The sequence below is a fragment of the Symphalangus syndactylus genome, chromosome 18 (assembly GCF_028878055.3).
Source record: "Symphalangus syndactylus isolate Jambi chromosome 18, NHGRI_mSymSyn1-v2.1_pri, whole genome shotgun sequence".
NCBI classification, from domain to species: domain Eukaryota; kingdom Metazoa; phylum Chordata; class Mammalia; order Primates; family Hylobatidae; genus Symphalangus; species Symphalangus syndactylus.
Window position 1 is genome coordinate 82920254 of NC_072440.2, and position 22123 is coordinate 82942376.

Here is a 22123-nt window from a genome sequence, read left to right on the forward strand (position 1 = left end):
AGGTCCAGGTCACCCCACTGCCCAGCAAATGGGGTTGAAAAAAGGTTGAATTTACCAGAGCTTGGGGGCTCCGGGGGGAAGCACAGCTCAGTTTCTCAATGTCTGAATGTCTCCCCTGGTCAGATGAAGGATGGAGTGCCGGTGCCCCTGATCATTGCAGCCGGAGGTGGCGGCAGGGCCTACGGGGCCAAGACAGACACGTTCCACCCAGAGAGACTGGAGAATAACTCCTCGGTTCTAGGGCTAAATGGCAATTCCGGAGCCGCAGGTAAAGCGCCGCAAGTGTGCCCTGTCCCAGAACCTCTCCCAGGCCTTCAGCTGGGCCCTGATACCATTGCATGCCTGAGGGCATCTTAGTCACTGGCACCTGGGATGCTAGGAGCTCTGAATATTGGTACCGATATCCAGGGAGTGGGGGCAGACAGCACCCTGGGGGCCCTGCAGGCCGTCTTGCTGACCTGGAGCTTGGACTTGTAGAAGGTCACTGAGAAAGTGAGGCAGGGAGTAGCCATCAATCAGCCAGCTGGCCCTCCCTGGGTTTTACCAACGTGCAATTGTTAAAGCCTCCCCCTGAGATTCCTTCTTCCTCCAGGGGCAGATGGGCCCACCAGTTAGGATGTGAGCAGATGAAAAAAATCTGGGCAATGTCAGGCCTCCTAGACCCCCATGATACAGACCTCCGGGCCCTGGGCTGCCAGACCCAAGCATATCCCCACTGGCAAATCTCCTTCTTGACTCTCCACGGCTGAGCTCTCTTCCCTCATTAGTGGGAGCCAGAAGCACAGAAATGCGAGACAGGCAGGGAAGAGAGCGTCAGTTCCCTGATTCCTCTAAAGTCAGCCACCCCTAAAGACAGAAAATGCAATTCATTTTTGTATTTTCTTTTCCACACAATCAGACTGTGGGAGGATCTTAGAAGGCATTTAAGATTTGGGATTAATTAAAACAAATGTGCAAACTGTCTCTCAATTGAGAGACGGCTAGAAATAGAAGAGAAAAAACAGTCATGGGTCCACCATGAGGTTCTCCAGGGACGTTTGCAGCACTGAGGCCCAGCACCTGAGAAACCCTGAAGCACCTCCGCCTCTGTTGCGCTTGTGCTGTCAAAACAACCTGCAGGTTTCCAGGCAGATACCGTTCCTGTTTTACAGGAGAGCCAATGGGCTCACCAAGACCTGATGACTTTTTTTTTTCTCAACATGGCTGAGCTGTTTAGTGATGGAGACATTTTTTTTTTTTTTTTTTTTTTTTTTTTGAGACGGAGTCTCGCTGTGTCGCCAGGCTGGAGTACAGTGGCACGGTCTCAGCTCACTGCCACCTCTGACTCACAGGCTCAAGCGATTCTCCTGCCTCAGCCTCCTAAGTAGCTGGGATTACAGGCACACGCCACCACACCCAGCTAATTTTTGTATTTTTAGTAGAGACAGGGTTTCTCCATGTTGGCCAGGCTGGTCTCAATCTCCTGACCTCAGGTGATCCACTGCCTCAGCCTCCCAAAGTGCTGGGATTACAGGCGTGAGCCACTGCGCCCAGCCAGACTCAATTCGTATTTTTAAAACACCGTTGTTCTGATTTTGATATGGGTTATTTTCCTTTCCACACATTTGCTCAAAGGCTGCAGAATGGGTATGGGGTCAGAAACCTCCTCAGCTGGGGGCTGAGCAGGATGAAAGCACAGCGCGTGGTCTCCGCCCATCTCGTTCTGATTTATTTACTACGCACTTGCTCACAGCTGTGCAAAAACACCAGCGCCAACTTCTGGCCCCTAATGCGCCTAAGGGGCCTTCTCTCTGCCACATGACAACAGCCTTGACAGGCCCACACCCTCCCCTGAGAGCAGAAGGGAGGACAGCGAAACAAACCCAAGCTCAACCCCCACCCCTGCAGGTTTCATGGCTGACAAAGTCCACCCAGCTTGCCTGATGGCCTCGCCTCAGCTCTGCTTTTTCCCATTCTAGATTCAAGCTTGTTCCTGACCTCAGCTTCATTTTCAAAACCTGGCTTCCTCTTTCTAGCAAGACAGTCATCCCACCTACAGGTCCCTCTGGGTCCCAAGGAATCTCGGCCACAAGTGCTTCCAGAAACCCTGCCAGGCCGGTTCACCCGTAGAGGGTGAACCCTTTCCTACTCATCAGTTCTGCGTTCGTGGGATTCAACCAACCACAGATCAAAAATATTAAAAAAAAAGGATGATTGTGTCTTTACTGAACATGTACAGACTTATTCCCTAAACAATACAATAGCTATTACATAGGATTTACCCTGTATTGGGTATTATATGTAATCTAGAGATGATTTTTTTACAGGAGAATGTGCAAATACTATGCCACTTTATATAAAGGGACATTTATTTTGGTGTGATGGAGGGATCCTGGAACCTCCACAGATACTGAGGGACAACTGTAGATGTCTGTTCAAGTGTCCTATGGAACAGTAGGCATAGGGGATATCCTGGAATCTCAAAGGTTAGCAGAAGAGATTTCTTGTGGTCAACCTGTGGCTACATTCAACCTCGGCTCTGTAGATAGCTTCCTTTGCAAGAGCCCAAAGCAGCCCCAGGCATTGGGAAGCACAGCCCTGAGGCTGCCTTTGTTGCCAGGGTATCATCCACTGACCAGGGCTTCTGCTCCTGACCTTGGAGCAGTTCCTGAGCGCCTGGCCCTGGAGAAGCTCTAAGCAGGCTGAGCCGAGGTGTGAGGCTGTCTGAACGCGTGTGTTCGGCCTCTTCAGCCCCTGACACTCCCCACCCCTGGCAGTTTGTGGAGCATTTCATACACTCACTGTCTCCTTTAATCTTAACATCAACCCCATCAGGTGGGTCTTATTATCCACAAGCTACAGGTGAGGAAACAGGCTCAGAATGGGGCATTCTTGCCCAGGGTTTCACAGACAGCAGTGGGCTCTCTGGTCAGCCTAGTCCAGGATTCCTGCAAGGAACTTTAGTGCAAGGTTTTGACATGTGGCTGCTCAAAGACTGGTGAGTCCCTTTTCTTGTTAGGACGGGAGGCAGTTAATGAAATGAAGGTCCAGCGCTACGGGGCTTGGCTGACATGAAAAGATAGAGGAACGAGTTTAGTCGCCATGCTGCCTGTCTGCCCACCTCCCCCAATCCTTAACCAAGCACAGCCCCTGCTTTTGAGCCAGAGAGTACTGGCAGGAAGCAGGGGTACAAGCCACGCTCTCATTCGGGTGTACTCAGCTGTGGCCAAACAGGTCTCCTAGGGCAAGCAGCCTCCTGGTTTTCCTAGTGTGGATCTGAAGCCCCCAGGCCCCACGGAAGATGGGCCCCAGGAGCTGGAGCTGGTGCGGGCGCCCTCCAAGGCGTCCTGCATCCTGCTTCTCTGGCCAGCATGGCTAATTGAACCTTGCCAGCATCCTCATGCAGGTTCCCTATCTCTTCCCGCAGGTGGTGGAGGTGGCTGGAATGATAACACTTCCTTGCTCTGGGCCGGAAAATCTTTGCAGGAGGGTGCCACCGGAGGACATTCCTGCCCCCAGGCCATGAAGAAGTGGGGGTGGGAGACAAGAGGGGGTTTCGGAGGGGGTGGAGGGGGGTGCTCCTCAGGTGGAGGAGGCGGAGGATATATAGGTAAAGATGATTCGTGTTCAAGGTGTCACTCCCTCCCCGCTTAGTTCTAGGCTCCTCACCTCTCTGCCCTGCCCCACCCTCCCCTGCTCTCCCCTGGCCTGCCCAAGTGTGGACTGTGATGTGACTGCACGCCTCCCTCTCGACCTGGCTGGACCAGCCAGAGGCAGGGTGTTGGCTTTCGAGCCAGCATCCTGCCTCCAGGCTTCCTCAGCGACAGCATCAAGATCCCATGTGATTCTTGATCTCCCCCGAAGTCAATGATAAAGAGGCTTTGGCTTTCCAGACTAGTCTCTGAGTCACCCGTAAGGACTCCTCCAGCCTCCCTTGGACGGCCTGGCCAAGCCAGCTCCTGAAGGGGCTGGTTTGTGGTTTCATGGACTCCTCACTCCTGCTCCCTACCCCAGCCCACCAGCTTCCTGAAAGGCGCCGCCGTGCCTGCTGATGGGAGCTATTCCCGAGGGCAACTGCAGGCAGGCTTAGCCCAGCCCTTCAGCAAGCAGCCGGCCATTGACCCCAGCTGCCTTGTCTGGGCTTCAGAGCACAGTCAGCAGAGCCTTCTGAAGCTGAGAGGCTGGGAGACTATGGCTCCCCGCTCCCCACAGATTAGGACGAATGCATGCATGCTCTGTGGTGTTCGTGTCTGTGTTTTGCTTTGACGCTGTGTGTAAGATGCTTGTGTTAACCACATGCTCTTCTTTTCCAAGCTGGGTGGGTGGGAGGAGCCCGAGGGGGGAGCCCAAAGATAGCCCAGCCCCAGGTGAAAGGAGGGACGGGAGCCTCAGGGCACAGGGGCTCATCTCCTGCAATCCGCACGGCCCGCCACACCCCAACCCTGACCCAATGGGGCTGGAGAGCAACTCTTCAGTGCTACCATCCTGACCAGTCCTGGGAGAGGCACCACGGGCATATCCCAGCCCGGAAAGACTAGAACTTTTTGGACTCTTGCTCACATTAACCACTTCTTAGTGGGCCCCCGGCAGAGTGGGAGCTGGCCTGGACCTGAGGGGAAAGTAACCACACACCCAGCATCTACTGAGCCAAATCCCACGTGCAGCCTCTATGCCCTGAGCCTCTCTTCCCTCCCCGCATCCCTGCCCCTGAGGTCCCCAGTGACCCCCTAACTTTGGCCAGAGCTGCATGCCCCACTGACGTGTATGTGTGTTAAGATTTTGGCACCCACCCCCCATGTTAAACTCTGCTCTGGTTTGCTACTCAGGCGGCAATGCAGCCTCAAACAATGACCCCGAAATGGATGGGGAAGATGGGGTTTCCTTCATCAGTCCACTGGGCATCCTGTACACCCCAGCTTTAAAAGGTAGCCTCTCTGCCAGGCAGCAGAACAAACTTGCTTAGGTCAGTCCTCCCACCAAGCTAAAACCTCAGAGTCTCTGACCTGTATCCAGGATACAGAGGCACAATTATGGGTCCCTGGCAGGCAAGCTTCCTATGGCGCAGGTCACCACGTTTTCCAGAAATCAGGATGTGTGCTTTAATATGAATGCAGAGGCAGAATCCTAGGAAATATAACAATAATAGCCCAATACCTGCATCAGTCAACCTAAAGATCACGTGTGTGGGCTTCCCCCCACCACCAACACAAATGCAAACATCGATAGGCACCCATGCCCACTGCCTCCGCTGCACTCTCCATATGCACAGGAAGACTCTTCTACACAGTTGTGCTTCCAGTGGCTACAGGACCTAGGAACAGGGACCAGAGCACCCACAGTGACCACTTGGAGACATAGTACTGAGGCTGGGAGTGGGGAGGCAGGCTCGGCCCAAGACTGACCCTCCCTCCTTGTCACTAGTGATGGAAGGCCATGGGGAAGTGAATATTAAGCATTATCTAAACTGCAGTCACTGTGAGGTAGACGAATGTCACATGGACCCTGAAAGCCACCAGGTCATCTGCTTCTGTGACCATGGGACGGTGCTGGCTGAGGATGGCGTCTCCTGCATTGGTAAGGGGACAGGGCCGGGGAGGCAGAGGGGCCCACAGCCTGAGATTTGGCCCATGACCACAAATGGTTTCTGGGTTCCAGGACACCCTGTATTGGGTTTTGTAAACTTTCTGTCCCTCCCATACCTGCCACAGCTCGAGTGCTCTGACCACTGTGTGAAAGGTAGGTCATGGCTCCTGAAGGAGTCTTAAAAGTCCTCTACTATAGAATAAACCCTCTACCATCCCCACTGAGGGGCCATCCTGCCTCCACTTAAACATGCCCGGTGACAGGGATCTCACTGCTCCTAAGGTGCTCTGTTCCCTTGGGCAGTTTCAGAGCTGGGGACCTGTTGCCTTAACCTTCCTTTCCTAGGTTTCCTTACAGCAGCAGCTTTGCACGTGCAGTGTTTGAAGACAGTGCTCTCATTCTCCTCCTTTTTTTTGGGGGGGGGGGGCGGAGTTTCACTCTTTTTGCCCAGGCTGGAGTGCAATGGCATGGTCTCGGCTCACTGCAACCTCCACTTCCCAGGTCAAACGATTCTTCTGCCTCAGCCTCCTGAGTAGCTGGGACTACAGGCGCCCACCACCATGCCAGGCTAATTTTCATATATTCAGTAGAGACAGGGTTTCACCTTTTGGCCAGGCTGGTCTCGAACTCCTGACCTCAGGTGATTCACTCGCCTCGGCCTCCCAAAGTGCTGGGATTACAGGTGTGAGCCACTGCACCCGGCCCCATCCTCCTCCTTTAACTCTTCTTCAGATTAAATAACCCATTTGTTTGCAGCAGTTCATACAAGATGCAGTTTTATGTCTCCTCTCCCTGCCCCACCGGTGTCCCTCTTCTGCATGTGTTCCACTGTCGATGTCCCTTTTGAAATGTAGTGTCCAGTACCAAGCACGATACTTCCGTGTGGTCTGGCCAGCAGAGGGCACAGGACCCCTCCCCACTCTGAGCCCAGTGCCTCAGGGCCACAGGGAAGTAACCTAGCCTCAGAGGGTGTTACTTACAGCGCACCCTGTTGTTTGGTCACCTGTGGCCCCCACATCTCTTCCAGATCCACTTTCATTTCACCTTCCATCCTCACCCTATAGTTGTGCAACTCATGTTTTGAACCAACGTCCCGCCACTGATATTCATCCCTGTTAAATTTCCCTCCACCCGAAAGCTACTGCTAAAAGCCTGTAAAATCAGGATGAGTCTGGTCCTGCTCATGGTCCCCTGAAAAGAAAAGTGCGACAAGGTCTCCAGCGATGGAAAGGAGCAAGTAGTTTTTGTCTCAGTGGGGGAGGTTATTTCTGACTTGAGACCAACTCAAAGGAGACCTGGTGTGGTTGTCAATACCCCACTGGGACCTGTCTTCCAGTGTCACCCACCCCAGAGCCACACCTGCCACTCTCGCTGATCCTCTCTGTGGTGACCTCTGCCCTCGTGGCCGCCCTGGTCCTGGCTTTCTCCGGCATCATGATTGGTGAGTGCACAGAGCCCCAGGGACTCCCAAGGGGGCGGGAAGGCAGGATTGAATAGTGTCTCAGGCTGTGCCACAGGTGTCAAGGTGTCACTTCATTATGCTAGTCCCTGGAATTGGGTGGGGTGGTGATTAGGGCAGCCCAAGCCAAGCCAAAACGGAAGCTCCCAACCTTCCCCCAACCAGAGCAGCTGCAGTTCCCTGAGGAGCCCCTGATTCTGCACCTCAGCCCCATGTGTATCCTCCTGGCTGATCAGGGGGTGGGGAGCTCTCTTCAGTGTCCATCATGATGGCAAAAGCTCGCCCCCACCCCCAGACGTCACTTCTAGCTCCCGTGTGCTTCCATGGGCGCAGCTCCTGTTTGGCTCCCACCTTATGTAATGCACTAGCCCACTATTCTCCAAACCAGCCCTCCACCACCCTCCAGGCAGAGAGATGGGAAAATCGGTTTCTGAGTATATTTCTGTTCAGCCTGTGAGCCAAGGTGAGTTGACCTGCAGGTCACAGAGAGCTCAGTGTGGTCCCAACCGGCTCTTACTGCTGGTAGAGACATGCCCAGGACAGATGGGCAGAGGCTTGAAAAGGGAAGAGGGAAAAGCTCCTGGGAGCCCTCGCAGGCCAGGCCCCTGCAGGTGAAGGGATCTGCCGGTAGAAGGGAGATGGCAACATACACTGTGTCCCCATATGGTGCCATCCCTCAAAGGGACAGGATAATAGGAGCTAATACTTGTTGCATGGTTACTACGTGCTCAGCAATTTACACATTTCAATTCATTCGATCCTCAGGTAACCCTAATCTGATCATGGTCGGTCCATTGCATAGAGGAGTGAACTGAGCACATAACGGGTGACTCATTTGCCCTGGCCCGTTTTGGGGGTGCTGGGCTTTACACACAGAATCTACCCACTGAGTCGCAATTTTGTTCTGGCGTCCATGGAGTTTGCCTTCCAGAACATCCTCACATGTAGGAGTGATAATGGTCACTCACATTGGTAGAGCTCTTTAGAATTTTTCAAAACCATTTTATGTTGGTGAATTCATTTCATTGACAACCCTGGAGGGGGGGAGTGGGAGTGGTTAGGGAAACAGGAGGGCAGGAGTTACCATCCCTGCTTACAGAGAGGGAAACTGCAGTCCAAAGAGGTCCTGTGACCTGGTCCTCATGGCTCAGCTTGTAAGTAACAAGAGGTGGAATTAGAGCACAGATCCCCAGACACCAATTTAGAGATCTTTTCATGATGTGGCTCTTCTCCAACTCTGTGGCTTGGCAGTTCTCCAACTGTAGGAAACACAATTGACCAAGATCCCAGCTGCACCCTCAAATCCACTGCTGTGATTGCACTGAAGCTGCCCTACCCAGTGGCTGAGCACAGCAGAAATACTAAGGCAGGCCAATTCCTGGGAGTCATGGGACTCCTCTGATGACTGACTTTGGCTCCAGAACCCCTTAGGGCCTTGCTGGAACTTTCTTAGGCTGCATGGCACCCAGGGTGCTTCCACCCAACCTTCCCTCCCTCCCTCGTTCACATGGGGTCAGACTTGCAACACAGCCTGCTGGTTCACCCAGGCTGCCCTGGCTCCCTCCCCATTTCCTCTCATGGGCATTTCTTCTAATAAAATCTGCAGACCATCTTGGGTTTAATCCCATCTCCAGTCTGCTGCTTGGAGGACCCAGACTAACATGACTGTGCCCTGTATAATACAAATAATTCTTTTCCATATATGTGATTTTTAGCTTTACATTTACTTTAAATCATGCTTCAATTAAAGACACACCTTCACATCTACAATCATTTTGTTAGTACTTGTAAGTATGGAAAGGTTCAGAGCTTGGGGAGGATATGGAGATCCAGGGAGGCTTCCTGTAGGAAGTGGCCTGTGTAGTGCTTCAAGGGCCAGGCTGCCAGGCCATGTTGCAGCTGACCACCCATCTGCAGTGTACCGCCGGAAGCACCAGGAGCTGCAAGCCATGCAGATGGAGCTGCAGAGCCCTGAGTACAAGCTGAGCAAGCTCCGCACCTCGACCATCATGACCGACTACAACCCCAACTACTGCTTTGCTGGCAAGACCTCCTCCATCAGTGACCTGAAGGAGGTACCGCGGAAAAACATCACCCTCATTCGGTGAGCGCCCTGCTGCCGTCCTGGGAGGAGAGGGGGTGCAGTCTAGGGGCTGCATGTTATCACAGCACCACAGACTCCTCTAGCCACAAAAGGCCAGCGGAGCCCTCCCTATGGGCACCCCCAGCCCTCCTAGGAGGACAAGCCTTGACATTCAGGGCCATGTATGTTGGCTTACATTAACTCCCATATGTTTATGGAGTTTATACAATGAGAGGAGAACCAGGGCTTTCCTCAAAATTCATTCAGGTGTGCCCTCTCCAAGCCTTCCTGGCCCCCCTTCCCTCCAGGGGAGCAGGGGAGCAAAGGGCCCCTTCTCTGAGCATCGAGAGCAACTGTGCCTTCCTCTGTCACTCACTGGCAACACTCTCCAGCCAGTACCCACCAGTGATCTGTCTCTCCCCAAGGAGCATGAGCCTCCCCCGGGGAAAAGCCATGGCTTATGCACCCCTGTGTCCCTGGCAAATATCAAAGACTCAATAACTACTGATTGAATGAATAAACATTTGACCATCGTCATGAGTCCCTGGTTGGAATCCTTCTTAACCAGTTTTCAGATGAAGAACTGGAAGCCCGAGATTGCATAGCAAAGCTATGTTGAGGGTGTTATTCCTGGGTGTGTATGTTACCCCATGCCTCTCATGTTTGTCCACTAAATGTGACGCCTGGGCTCAGGACCCCCAGCTGCTGCATTATTGTGGCCTGTTTGACTCTGTCTCCTCTTGTCTTCTCCTTTGCACAGGGGTCTGGGCCATGGCGCCTTTGGGGAGGTGTATGAAGGCCAGGTGTCCGGAATGCCCAACGACCCAAGCCCCCTGCAAGTGGCTGTGAAGGTAAGAAGTGGCTCGCTCTTGAGCCTGCCCTTGGCTTGCGGACTCTGTAGGCTGCAGTTCTCAGCTCACAGCCTCCTCCTCCTCCCCACCCTCCCCTTCTCTGCCCAGACGCTGCCTGAAGTGTGCTCAGAACAGGACGAACTGGATTTCCTCATGGAAGCCCTGATCATCAGGTAAAGCCACAGAGAGACACCCTCACCCCAACTCCCCACTGCCCCCAAAGAACCTGGAGAGGTTTCTAACAGATCGATGTCTCCAAGGGAAATGGTGTTGTCCCCAGCATGTCCCCTTTTCTCCAGTAGGAGACTCCCAAACATTCTAGACACTTCTTACCAGACTGGAACAACCCCGATGGTTGTTTCAGAAACAAAGTCTGTGTGGCCTAATAACCCCACCAATGTCACTGTCTGCAACCAGTATCCCTGCTGTTATCCACTGGTTCTTCTTCCCTCACTTTTTCTTAAGAAATGGAGCATGCTAGACTTTGACAGTACAAGATATAATCTCCTTCCAAGACCCTTCACCAATCCCAGTAAATGTGCTGCTAATATGATGGGAGGCCACCCCGTCGTAGGCTCCTATCAGCGGGGCTGAGTCTCAGCTGGCTGCACCTTTCGACTTGAGGCTCCAAGATCTGGATTTAAGCTGAGAGTCTCAGTGCCTGCGGCTCCTGAGGGCATCCACTGTGACAGCAGATCCCCTCAAGGAGGGGGCAGATGTTTGAACTCAAGATCAGGTGGGGGCTCATGGCCCCCTGTCACACTGGGAAGACTCTGAACGTCCTGACAGGTGGGGGCAGACTGGGATGTCCCCTTGGTGGAAGTGGCAGGGGTAACAAGGCCAGGCAGTGTGAGTGATACGGCTGTGAGGTCTGGAGCCACAGGAGGACACACAAAATAACATTTATTTTCTGTTGATACATGTAATTCCTGATTATGAATAAAACTTGGCAAGTATGAGATTATATTGAATAAGACCCAAATCAACCTCACTACTTGGTGGTAACTAACCATAATATGTTGGTGTCTAACCACCCAGTCTTTCAACACTTGGCGGGGGCGGGGGGGGGTGCGTGTGTACATGTGTGTATGTACACACATGCATGCACATGTTGGCCCATGTGGAATTCCTAGGCCCCACTGCCCTGTGTGTCCTAAAGGGATCATGTTAACAAGAAAACCCAAGTCTTGGTCCCTCCCATGAGGAATCCACAGGAAACTGATGGACTCGTGAGGCCATCCCCTTTTGCTGGCTCTATTTCACACGCTGTCACTTGGCAAGTCTCACCCAGTCTCTCTTAGAAGCAGTTGTTTTGCTTCACCTTCTGCCTGAGGCCTTCCTGGGAGAAATCAACCATGAATTCTAGCACCCAGTCCATGCACCAGTATCTGAGAAAGACACTCTCCTGCCCCCTGAGACACTTTCTCACCCAAGTGCCTGAGCAACATCCTTACAGCTCCAGCCACTCTCCTGCAAACAGAACTCCTGTGGAGCCTGCTGTGGTTCTTGCCACCTGCTCACCAGCAAGATTCTGGGTTCAGGCTCAGCCCGGGACCCCTGCAGCCCGTGTTTAGAGAATGCCTTTATACATTGCAGCTGCTGAAAATGTAACTTTGTATCCTGTTCCCCCCAGTTTAAGATTTGCCCAGACTCAGCTCAGTTAATTTTGGTTACATCCCTCTCTGCTCTGCAGCAAATTCAACCACCAGAACATCGTTCGCTGCATCGGGGTGAGCCTGCAAGCCCTGCCCCGGTTCATCCTGCTGGAGCTCATGGCCGGAGGAGACCTCAAGTCCTTCCTCCGAGAGACCCGCCCTCGCCCGGTGAGTGAGAACCAGTCTTTGCTGCAGTTATTGTGCCAAGGACAGGAGCAAGGATGGAAGGAGCAAGAGTGGGCAGCCTGGGTAGCAAGTTCCTCGGTGGAACCCAGGGAGTCAACGTTAAGCTTGGATAGGGGGGTGACTGGCTGGAAGAGAATGGACAGAAGACCGAGGTAGATGATGGCTGAGCCCCAGCCCCAAGGAGCTTGTGCAAGGCTCTAGCAATGCATTTGTATTAGTCCATTCTTGCATTTATATAAGAACTACCTGACACTGAGTAATTTATAAAGAAAAGAGGTTTAAGTGGCTCATAGTTCTGCAGGCTGTACAGGAAGTATGGCTGGGGAGGCCTCAGGAAACTTATAATCACAGCAGAAGGCGAAGGGGAAGGAGGCATGTCTTACATGGCTGGAGCAGAAAGAAGGGAATGAAGGGGGAAGTGTTATACACTTTTAAACAACCAGGTCTCATGAGAACTCACTCACTATCATGAGAATAGCAAGGGGGAAATCCACCCATGATCCAGTCACCTCCCACCAGGCCCCTCCTCCAACACTAGGGATTACAATTCAGTGTAAGATTTGGGCAGGGACACAAATCCAAACCATATCCACATTCTATAGCCTGGATCCATTCTCATGGCCTGCTGACTCTGGAAAACCAAACTAGAGACAAACACAGAGGGGAACTTTCATGCTAGCCATGTCGCTACTCAAGCAACTGACCTGGGCAGGTCACTCTGCAGCTACTCATTCAGAGCCCGCAGTCCTCATGTCTCAAGTAGGGATAATAATACCTGGACATTCCAACCTTGTATTTAGGAAGGTGCTACACACATCTTATGGTTAACAGAGCGAGGGAAGTGAAGATACCCAGGGTGGACCCAGGAATCCCAAGCTCCAGCTCCAACTTGGCCATTAGACACCCACGTGGTTTAGGGCAGTCTTAAACCTTTAACCTGGGTATCCTCACAGGTGAGATCTGAGGATCAGACTAGAACATCTCAAAGGTGGTTCCAAATTATTAAACATAGCACCCTGGGCAGACCCAGAGCCCAGCTGCCCATGCTTGGGTCTGCAGGTCTTCAGCAGGCCCCGGGTACCAGGAACTGGAGCTGAGCAGGCCCCAGGGTTAGGATCTAGGCTTCCTCAAGAAGCCACTGTACTATGGGGATCACAAGGAAGACTTGCACTGTAAAAGCAGCGGCCACCCTCCCCGCTGCCCCGAGGAAAGCAGGGAAGGACTGACAGCCAGTGGTTCCAGAAAGCCCAATCTGACCACACTGCTCACAGGGACTCAAAGTGGTGATGGAAGCCCTGCAAGGTCATGGGTATTCTGATTTCCACCTTCAGTCAGGATCCGTGTAAAATACCTTCACCTTAGCCACTGGGTGACCCTTCTCAGTATCTAAGAAGAATACTGTCTTACCCCTTGAGAAGAGGGATGTGTGTGCACCTGAGCATACCTGGAAGGAGGACTGGGCAGGGAGCAGGGAGATAAAGACTACGCCTGTCTCATAAGAGCCCTCATCAGCTGGCATCATCCTTAGACCTTTCACATTTCTCAACACCGCCCTAGGAACAGACAATGCAGATCTCTCCGCAATTCTATGGATGAGAAAACGGTGGCCCAGAGAGATTATGGGACTTGCCATGGCCACACAGGAAGTGGAAGAGCTGAGACTAGAACTCAGGCCGTGTGACTCCTGATTCAGTGCTCTCTCCAACTTACTGCTTATCCAGTGGTCCCCTCTGGGAAGCTGTAAACTATCAAGATGAAGTTGGGTCCTTAAAGCCAACACTGCCAGGCATCCAGGCATCTCTGCAATGGTACAGGCATCAGATTCACTGGCTTTCCCACCACCACCTAGAAGGGCAGAGCCTTTGACCCTCATGCCCTGAGATTCTCAGCAGCGCTGCTGTCAGTGGGGGACATGTGGCATCACACTTTGGGAAGAGGCACAGCCCTGGTTCTCCCACTGGACCTTCCTGAGGCTTAAGGAGAGAAAGTCGTATGCATGCAAAGGAGAGGGACTTTGCAAAGGGAGTCTCGGAGCCCAGCACTTGGCAAGTTCAAGGACTTCAGGGGCAGGAGAGGGCAGGAGTGAAGAGTGGTGTGTCTGTCTGTCTCTCTCTCTCTCTCTCTCTCTCCCTCATTTCTCCCCCTTTCTCTCTCTCTCTTCCCCTTTCTCTCTCCCTTTCTCTCTCTCTCCCCCTTTCTCCCTCTCCCTCTCCCCCTTTCTCTCTCCCTCTCTCAAAGACAAAGGCATCTCTCTCCTTTGATGATGAAAGATGATTCCAATATTATTACAAAGAACAAAGTCCAGCAAGGAAAGACAGATCATTCTCTCTCTCACCACCCCCACCCCAGAGTGCCACCCTCGGAGAGTCAGAACAGGAGCCTGTCCCCAAGTTCTACCCTCTAACAGCAGGCACTACCTGAGGGACCCCCACACCGGGGAGGGGGCCTGTCCTTGGAAGAGCCACTTCTCAGGGCCAGAGTCCCACCCTCACCCAATCTGCTCTTTCAACCCCTGGCCCCGCTTTTCCTCTGTGTGGCTCTCGTTGCCAACCAGGCACACCCAGGCAGCACCCCAGTCATAGTCCTCCCCGCCTCCCATACACCCACCAGGCCCAGGTGAGCTGTCCTTCCTGGGATCCTTGGCTGATTTCAAATGTCCAGTTGTGGCCCTCCAGAGCCACCAATGCAGATGTGTCTGTGGCAGCAGCTTCCCTGGGGCTTAGGTGGGTTTCCTGCATGGATTCTCAGGGCCACAAAATCCAACTTTGTAAGATGAGGATTCAGTGGACTGTGAGAAAGGAATGTGATTTCCAGCAGACAGACGGGACTAATATCAGTAAATCCTACACAGGATGAAGGAGGGTGAATCGGCCAAGGGACATGAGGGATGGAGAAACATGTGCCGTGAAGAGAAAGTGGGCAGATGTGTGCCTCTAGATTCTGAAGCTCAGACTTCAGAGGCCTGAATTCCACCTGATTCACTTGTTGGAATCACCCTGATACTCCCAGGGGTTCCCTGATGACCTACTGTGTGCAGGAACCAGGCTTGGGGCGCAGAATCAGACAAGGTCTGTGTCCTCACTTTCTGCCAGCTCTGGAGCTCAGTGGCTCCACAGACCTTAAATCAGGATCAAAGGCCCTTTGAGATGGGATAAAAGGCTCAGGCCTCAGAAAACATCTGTGCAAACATGAAATGACAGAACAGATGTGCAGACTCGGTAGACAGAGTGGATGCCCAGGTCAGCCGTGCCTGTCATGGAAATGAAATGCATGGGTACAGATGAAAACATCACTTGGTCCCAGGACTCCACCTCTTCAAGAATGAAGATCCCTTTTTAATGTCAAAAAAATTCTACAGACCCAATATTTACTCAGTAAATATTTATGCAGGGCTTCCTATATGCCAGGGATGGGTAAGAGCTGTACTTTAGTATCCATGAATTCAGTCAATAATGACAAAAGCCATTGGAAGTCAGCAATCTCTTTATAAAGGTGTAGGTCATTAATCACAACAGTGTCTATGACTATTTGGGACATGGTAGTGCCTGCGGGTAGGGGCTGTATGGAAGACATTCAGAATACAGTTGGCTTCTTGGATTCCAGAGGTCCACAGTCCACAGGCGAGAGACCAACGATGACAATGCTGGCTCCAAACGCATAAGGGGCATCTGGCACCAAGGAAAAGTGGGGCCTTCTCGCTGCTTTTTTTTTTTTTTTTTTTTTGAGACGGGGTCTGGCTCTGTTGCCCAGGCTGTGGCCCAATCTCGCCTCACTGCAACCTCCGCCTCCCTGGTTCAAGTGATTCTCCTGCCTCGGCCTCCTGAGTGGCTGGGATTACAGGCATGTGCCACCATGCCCAGCTAATTTTTGTATCTTTAGTAAAGATGGGGTTTCACCATATTGCAAGGCTGGTCTCACATGCCTGACTGCAGGTGATCTGCCCGCCTTGGCCTCCTAAAGTACTGGGATTACAGACATGAACCATTACACCACACTACACACACAGACACACCACACACAGACATATATGCCACATACACCCCACACACACACACACACCCCCACACACATACACACCACACACACCTCACACACCCTACACATACCACACATACACAAAACGCAGACACATATACATACCACACACGTACACACCACACACCCCATACATAAAACACACACTACACGCACATATACACAGCACACACCACATGCATACACACCCCACACACGCACACCACAGCCACGTACACACCACACACCCCCCCATAACTCATGCTTGCTGACCGTTTGCCCTGTGCACACTGATTAGTGGAGCAGTTAATCTGCTCTGAGCAGCCAAGGACATGGAGCCGTATCAGCCTGGCCCGTGAATTAATGGCCGGAGAGATTTAGTCCCCACAGCGCTCCAGGCTCCTGGGGCTTCCGAGACATCTATGGCCCTCACATCCTGAGTGATGGGTGCTAAGACACAAAGAGACTGGCAGGAAGAGTATCTTCCTCAAGGCTCTAGCGCAGCTAGGACCAGGGCCTCCTCTGGTAGGGACAGAGGGCATGTTCCTGAAGAGCGAAAAGGTATTTATTTATTTCTCGTTAGGGCAGAGGTACCCCCTCTGGATAAGCCAAACACAAGAAACCGTTTTCTGAGTCCCCCTGGCCTCCCATGTGGCAACCCCTCAATACCTCAGGTCCCCTGATGAGGTACTGCCCGAGGCTGCTGGTGTGGGTGCTCCTGACAACCCAGGGAGGCCGACAGTCCCATGCCACTGTCACAGATGAAACTGTGGCTCTGAGAGGCTGAGCAGCCAGCCCCAGACCACATGGCCTGGAAGGGGCCAGCAGGGTGGAGCCCGGGTCAGCTCGATGGGCCACTGAAGTGTGGTGTTTGCCATTTGTGGGTGCTGTATTCCGCATTTGGTGTGCGTTGGGCACCGTAGTCACATATACTCCAACCCCCTTCAGGCACTCTCTCTTCCATTTTAACTCCTTGGATCCTCTCCCAAGGAAGAGGGAGGATGCCTCTCCAACCCAGATCCTTAAAGCCCATCTCTGGGCAGCTTTGGCTCCACCCTTACTAGCTATGTGACCAGGGGTGAGTCATTTAGCCTCTCTGAGCCCTCAGCCTTCTCATCTTTCTTTAATATGGAGATCACCTTCTCTTCCCTACCTACCACACAGCAGATCATGTGTGTGCTCTAGGGAATGTAAGGCACTGGTAGGGGAACTATCCACTCTCAGTTGTCTTCCCCCAGAACTGAAGCACGGCCTAGAGAAGCAAGATTCTGTTCTGCCTCCTCCAGACCCAGGCCATTGCTCCAAGGAGTCCTGGGGAGGCCCTGATCTATGGCAGAGAAAACCCCCAGCAGGCTAAGCCTGCACCCAGACCCCACCTGGTTCCACCGCTGCCGCCTGGCTGGGTAACTTCCCTGTGGGCACCTCAGGACTAAAGAGCCCAGTCCTCAGCCCACCCTTCGAAAGAAGTGCAAAATAGGAGAGCTACAAGCATGAATTTCCTGCAGGGAGTTTGCCCAGGTGCTCAAGAGTCACGAGCTTAAACACCTTTCTTGGGGCAGCCCGAAAGCGGATGGATTTGACACCCTACCTGCATGCACTTTCTTGGGGAGGTATGTGAATCATACTCCTCCAGGTAAATCCTGGCCTGCGGCTATAATCAACCAATCAACCAATCAATCAGCCACCCAACACTCACTGAACCCCCAGAGTGTGTCCAGCATTGTGCTGGGTGCTGTGGGAGGGTGAGATCCCTGTCTCTGGAACTTCAACAACGTGACTTGGGGAAATGGTGAAATCAACATGGAACAACACAGTGACTCAGACACTGCATGAGGCTGAACTGCCGCACACGTCAGGGATTTAGGAATTAAAAGAGAGACCAAGATAGGATGTCGCCTTCTGAAAAGGCTTCATTGTGCTCAGCAAGGCTGTCTGGGAAGCCAAGATGGGAGGTCCCCAGAGGGGTAGGGAGGTGACATCTCCTTTTGAATGAAAGAGACCTCATGCAGAAAAGCTTGAAATAGCTCATAATTCCCCAGCATTTCCCAAAACTTTATTTTTCAATCAGTTTTAGCACTGGATCTGCTTGAAGAAAATTAGTTTTAAGAAATATTTTAAGACATTTAAATCGAGGATTTTTAAAACTCCCCTAGTCCCCTGTGGTTTCCTCACAAACTTGTTTATAAATTGGGGGTATTCAAATGCTTATGAAGATGGGGGTGAGAGAATGTGCACAATAAATTTAAAGGGAAAGAACACCTGCTCCAACCTAGCTTCCCGGAGTCTGGGTGTTCCGAGCCTTCGCTGCACGCTGGCATCATATTACCTGGGAAGACTTCAAATGTACAAATGTTATGCCCACCCAGAGAGGTCTGGGTTGGGGCCCAGGCATCCAAATTCTTTCAAATGCCTCCAGGTGACTTCTAATGTGCAGCCAGGGCCGAGGCCCCTGGTGTAGCTGCATGTTCACGGTCTGCCTCCCTGTGAGCACTGGAAGCCAGCATTTCAGATTTCCCTCCTCTCACTGACAAGCTCCTCGTCAGTGGCCCACTTCTGTCTCCCCACAGAGCCAGCCCTCCTCCCTGGCCATGCTGGACCTTCTGCACGTGGCTCGGGACATTGCCTGTGGCTGTCAGTATTTGGAGGAAAACCACTTCATCCACCGGTGAGTCAAAGTGACTGTGCTCTTCCTGTCATCCTGTCGCTGTCTGTGTGCTTCCCTGCAGATCTCAAGGGCTCACATCTCCCCCTTCAGAGCAGAATACTAGGTCTCCCTCCAGAGCTGTTTGGATGTAGGATGATTCGGCTTTGTTTTGTTGTTTTTTTGTGAGAGACAGGGTCTCACTTTGTTGCCCAGGCTGGTCTCGAATTTCTGGGCTCAAGTAATCCTCCCACCTCGGCCTCCTGAAGTGCTAGGATTTCAGGCATGAGCCATGGCTCCTGGCCCCTTCAGCTTTGTCTTTGAGATGGTAACTTATTCTATCAGGGTTTCACTTGCCCCTTACATAAAACAAGTGTCATAAAATATCCTTGCCAGGGCTGGAGACCTATAAGTTATTCTTAACCTCCTGTGAGGACCCCTGCCTGTATCTTGAATGTTCAAGTCCTTTATCACTTTAAGGCTTCCCCTCACCCATAGAAAACTGGGCTCCTTATGGGGAAGTTAAGGAATTGCATTTTTGACAGTGGGTGGCTTATTGGCAAGGATGCTGTTTTATTCATCTTTGTATACCTGGCATGGACACAATGTTTGTTGGATACATTAATTTTTTCTAAAATACTCTGAAATGAAGCATAATGATGATTTTCATTACTTCTATACTTCGTTTCTTCTATTATAATCATTCTTGTGTTTAAAAGCTGTATAGACTGGGATATCATGCTATGAACATCATATATCATGTATGTCTTTCCTTGTGAAAGCTGATGACTTTCTCAGCTGACAGCTTGAAATCAGAAAAGTAAAACAGATCATCAGGCTCTTTGCAAAGCTCTTAACGATTTGCCTCTAAAGTAGTAAATAATAACCTAGTGAACTCACAATAATTTATTAACACATGTCTTCAAAGAGTTTAAGGCATGCTCATAATAATTAAAATATGTAAGTACAAAATAGGAGATGAGAGATGTTGTAAGAGCTTAGAAATAGAAAATTATCATGCCTGTAATCCCAGCACTTTGGGAGGCCGAGGCGGGAGAATCACGTGAGGTTGGGAGTTCGGGACCAGCCTGACCAACATGGAGCAACCCCAACTCTACTAAAAATACAAAATTAGCCAGGCGTGGTGGGGGATGCCTATAATCCCAGCTACTCGGGAGGCTGAGGCAGGAGAATCACTTGAACCCAGGAGGCGGAGGTTGCAGTAAGCTGAGATCATGCCATTGCACTCCAGCCTGGACAACAAGAGCGAAACTGCATCTCAAAGAAAAAAAAAAGAAAAAAGAAAGAAAGAAATAGAAAATCATGCAAATACATAAGTTATGCTTTCTCCCTAATAAAAACAGGGAAACGAGAGGTCAGGAAGTACACTTGCCTAAGTTCCAAAGTCACTCCTAACACAAGGCAATCAACTCTCAGAAGAGCTTATCCTCTTACTGTCACTTCATCCTTTTGGCCTTCAGTTCTCCCTCTAGCTTCTAACCCTTTCCAACTTGCAGGTCGTGCTGCTTCACAGAAATAATGGAAGCCAAAAAGGAGCCGGGCCTAGCTTCACCATCTGCTCCTTCTAAGAGTCTATCAGTTCTGTTCTTTTTTTAAGGTAGTTTTTCAGCCCTTTACCCCGCTCCCCAGTCCTGTTCTTGTCCTTTGCGTTGTACCCAGAACTTTCCATAAATCTCAGCTCTGGGCTTTGCCATTCCGTTGCTCAGTCAAGACAAAGCTGTGCTCTTTTTGAAGTCGTCCTTGGTTAGAGTCATCTTTCCATCTTTGTCCATGTGCTTTAAGTCTGGACTCCTGCGAGAGCAACCTGTGTCATCTTGGTGGCCAGATGTTTTCCTTCACTTAGCACTGGGATCTTTTCTACTTGTTTTTTGTTTTTTATTTTTTATCTCTGCCCACGTTGGTCACAATAGCATACAAATTCTCTGGCTGAGGGATCATTTCCATTTGTCCTCTGACCTTTTGACATCTCTTTTCCTACAGCCACAAGACATTTTGATGATACCCAATGCTGTTGTTATGATGTTAACAGGATTACATTCCCTCAAGACTCCTGTCACTTCCGTATCTGGAAATAGTTACTGAAGGTTAGAATTAGATCCCAGAGTAATCATTTATTGCTCTTTTCTCCTTTTTAAGAAATTAAATTGTCAAACACCAAATCAAGAAGGTATCAGATGATCTGTTTTAAGCAAAAGAAAACTTCTGGCAGAAATTGTCCATCTCAATCAAATCTTTTCTTCTGGGATAATTTGGTCATTTGTATGGAAAAAACGTCTTTTACGTGTTCTAACTAGCTAAGAGATCTATGGTACATACCCACAACAGAGTTGCCTCGAACTCTCTCTCCCTCCACCCTTTATCTGCTCTTAAGATTCATGGACTTCCACACATGTATATTTTACGCTTTTGGAATTCAGAGTGGAACTTCCTCACCAGATCCACATGCTTCCATTTTAAAAAAAAAAAATTAGATCTTTTTCCCTTGAACATGGTTTATTGCCATTCATAAATGATGTGTCATTCTCCCAGCTCTTGGTGTGTTCTATATATTGCATTTACCTTCTTGCCATTAAATTCACGATCACTTTTTAAAACAACCATTCCATACACATCAGTGTAAAGACTTTTCTGGAGCCATAAATATTGTTCCTGGTCTACTTTGCTGTATTTCTCTTGAGAATTAATGGCTATACAGCCAACTATTTTTCTTCCTTTTTGATGTCATATGTGTTATGCTTTTATGGTTTTATGGGGGCATTTTATACACCACCTCAAAATTCAACTTAAACCTTCTGGATCAGGTCAGCAGCATTAACAACATGAATCTCCTACCTGAACCCATTATTCTTGTACCCTCAGCCATGATCCCCAATCAAGATCCTATTTTTTAAATACTATCCTAGTAGCCAGTTGATTCTCTAAGTCCTTTCTCAGCCTAGGATCAGAACCATCACGAAACCAGTTGAACATGAAAACAGCAGCTGTGCTCCCTAAGTACATCTTGTTTTTTTCTGCACAGGACCTTAATATTATTAGAGACCCACCCCAGACTTCTTCTGGCTGTATCCTTCATTCCTACATGCATGACCAGAATGTAAGCAGTCAGAGAGTAGAAGCTGATGAGTCTTGGAGAGCAGTTGACCATGCCTCAGAGGCAGGCTACAGGAAAGCAGGTCATCTAGAGTCAACAGCAGAGATGACAACTTTATCACCTGAAAGAAGCAATTCTTCAGCCATGTAGCTTAGCAAGGGCTTTAGATCAAATCAGGGACAAGAGAACCATAATGGCTTATTTTTAAAAAAAAATATAATAATAATAACTTTGGGAGGCCAAGGCAGGTGGATCACCTGGGGTCAGGAGTTCAAGACCAGCCTGGCCAACTTGGTGAAACCCTGTCTCTACTGAAAATACAAAAATTTAGCCAGGTGTGGTGCTGCATGCCTGTAACCCCAGCTACTTGGGAGGCTGAAGTAGGAGAATTGCTTGAACCCGGGAGGCAGAGGTTGCAGTGAGCCAAAATCGCACCACTGCACTCCAGCCTGGGCAACAAAGCAAGACTCCATCTCAAAACAAAACAAAACAACTAGAAATATCTGTGAATATCTTAATCTACTTGAATTTGATTTCAGGGAAGTCATGCTGTTCCAAAA

General features: G+C 50.6%; 1 protein-coding gene across 2 annotated transcripts in view; it reads left to right on the top strand.

Annotated features, from left to right (window-relative positions):
- Positions 1 to 22123, top strand: part of ALK (ALK receptor tyrosine kinase) — a 744900-nt gene that overhangs the window by 705434 nt on the left and 17343 nt on the right. The window contains exons 15-24 of one of the 2 annotated variants that reach the window (XM_055254443.2): positions 124 to 268; positions 3407 to 3589; positions 4806 to 4904; positions 5401 to 5553; positions 6899 to 7003; positions 8939 to 9125; positions 9865 to 9955; positions 10064 to 10128; positions 11649 to 11778; positions 18378 to 18475. In XM_055254443.2, coding sequence (XP_055110418.2) covers positions 124 to 268; positions 3407 to 3589; positions 4806 to 4904; positions 5401 to 5553; positions 6899 to 7003; positions 8939 to 9125; positions 9865 to 9955; positions 10064 to 10128; positions 11649 to 11778; positions 18378 to 18475 — 1256 coding nt within the window. Of the gene's footprint in view, positions 1 to 123; positions 269 to 3406; positions 3590 to 4805; positions 4905 to 5400; positions 5554 to 6898; positions 7004 to 7770; positions 7787 to 8938; positions 9126 to 9864; positions 9956 to 10063; positions 10129 to 11648; positions 11779 to 18377; positions 18476 to 22123 lie in introns of those variants that run through there. The other variant, XM_063622753.1, reaches the window with a different exon arrangement.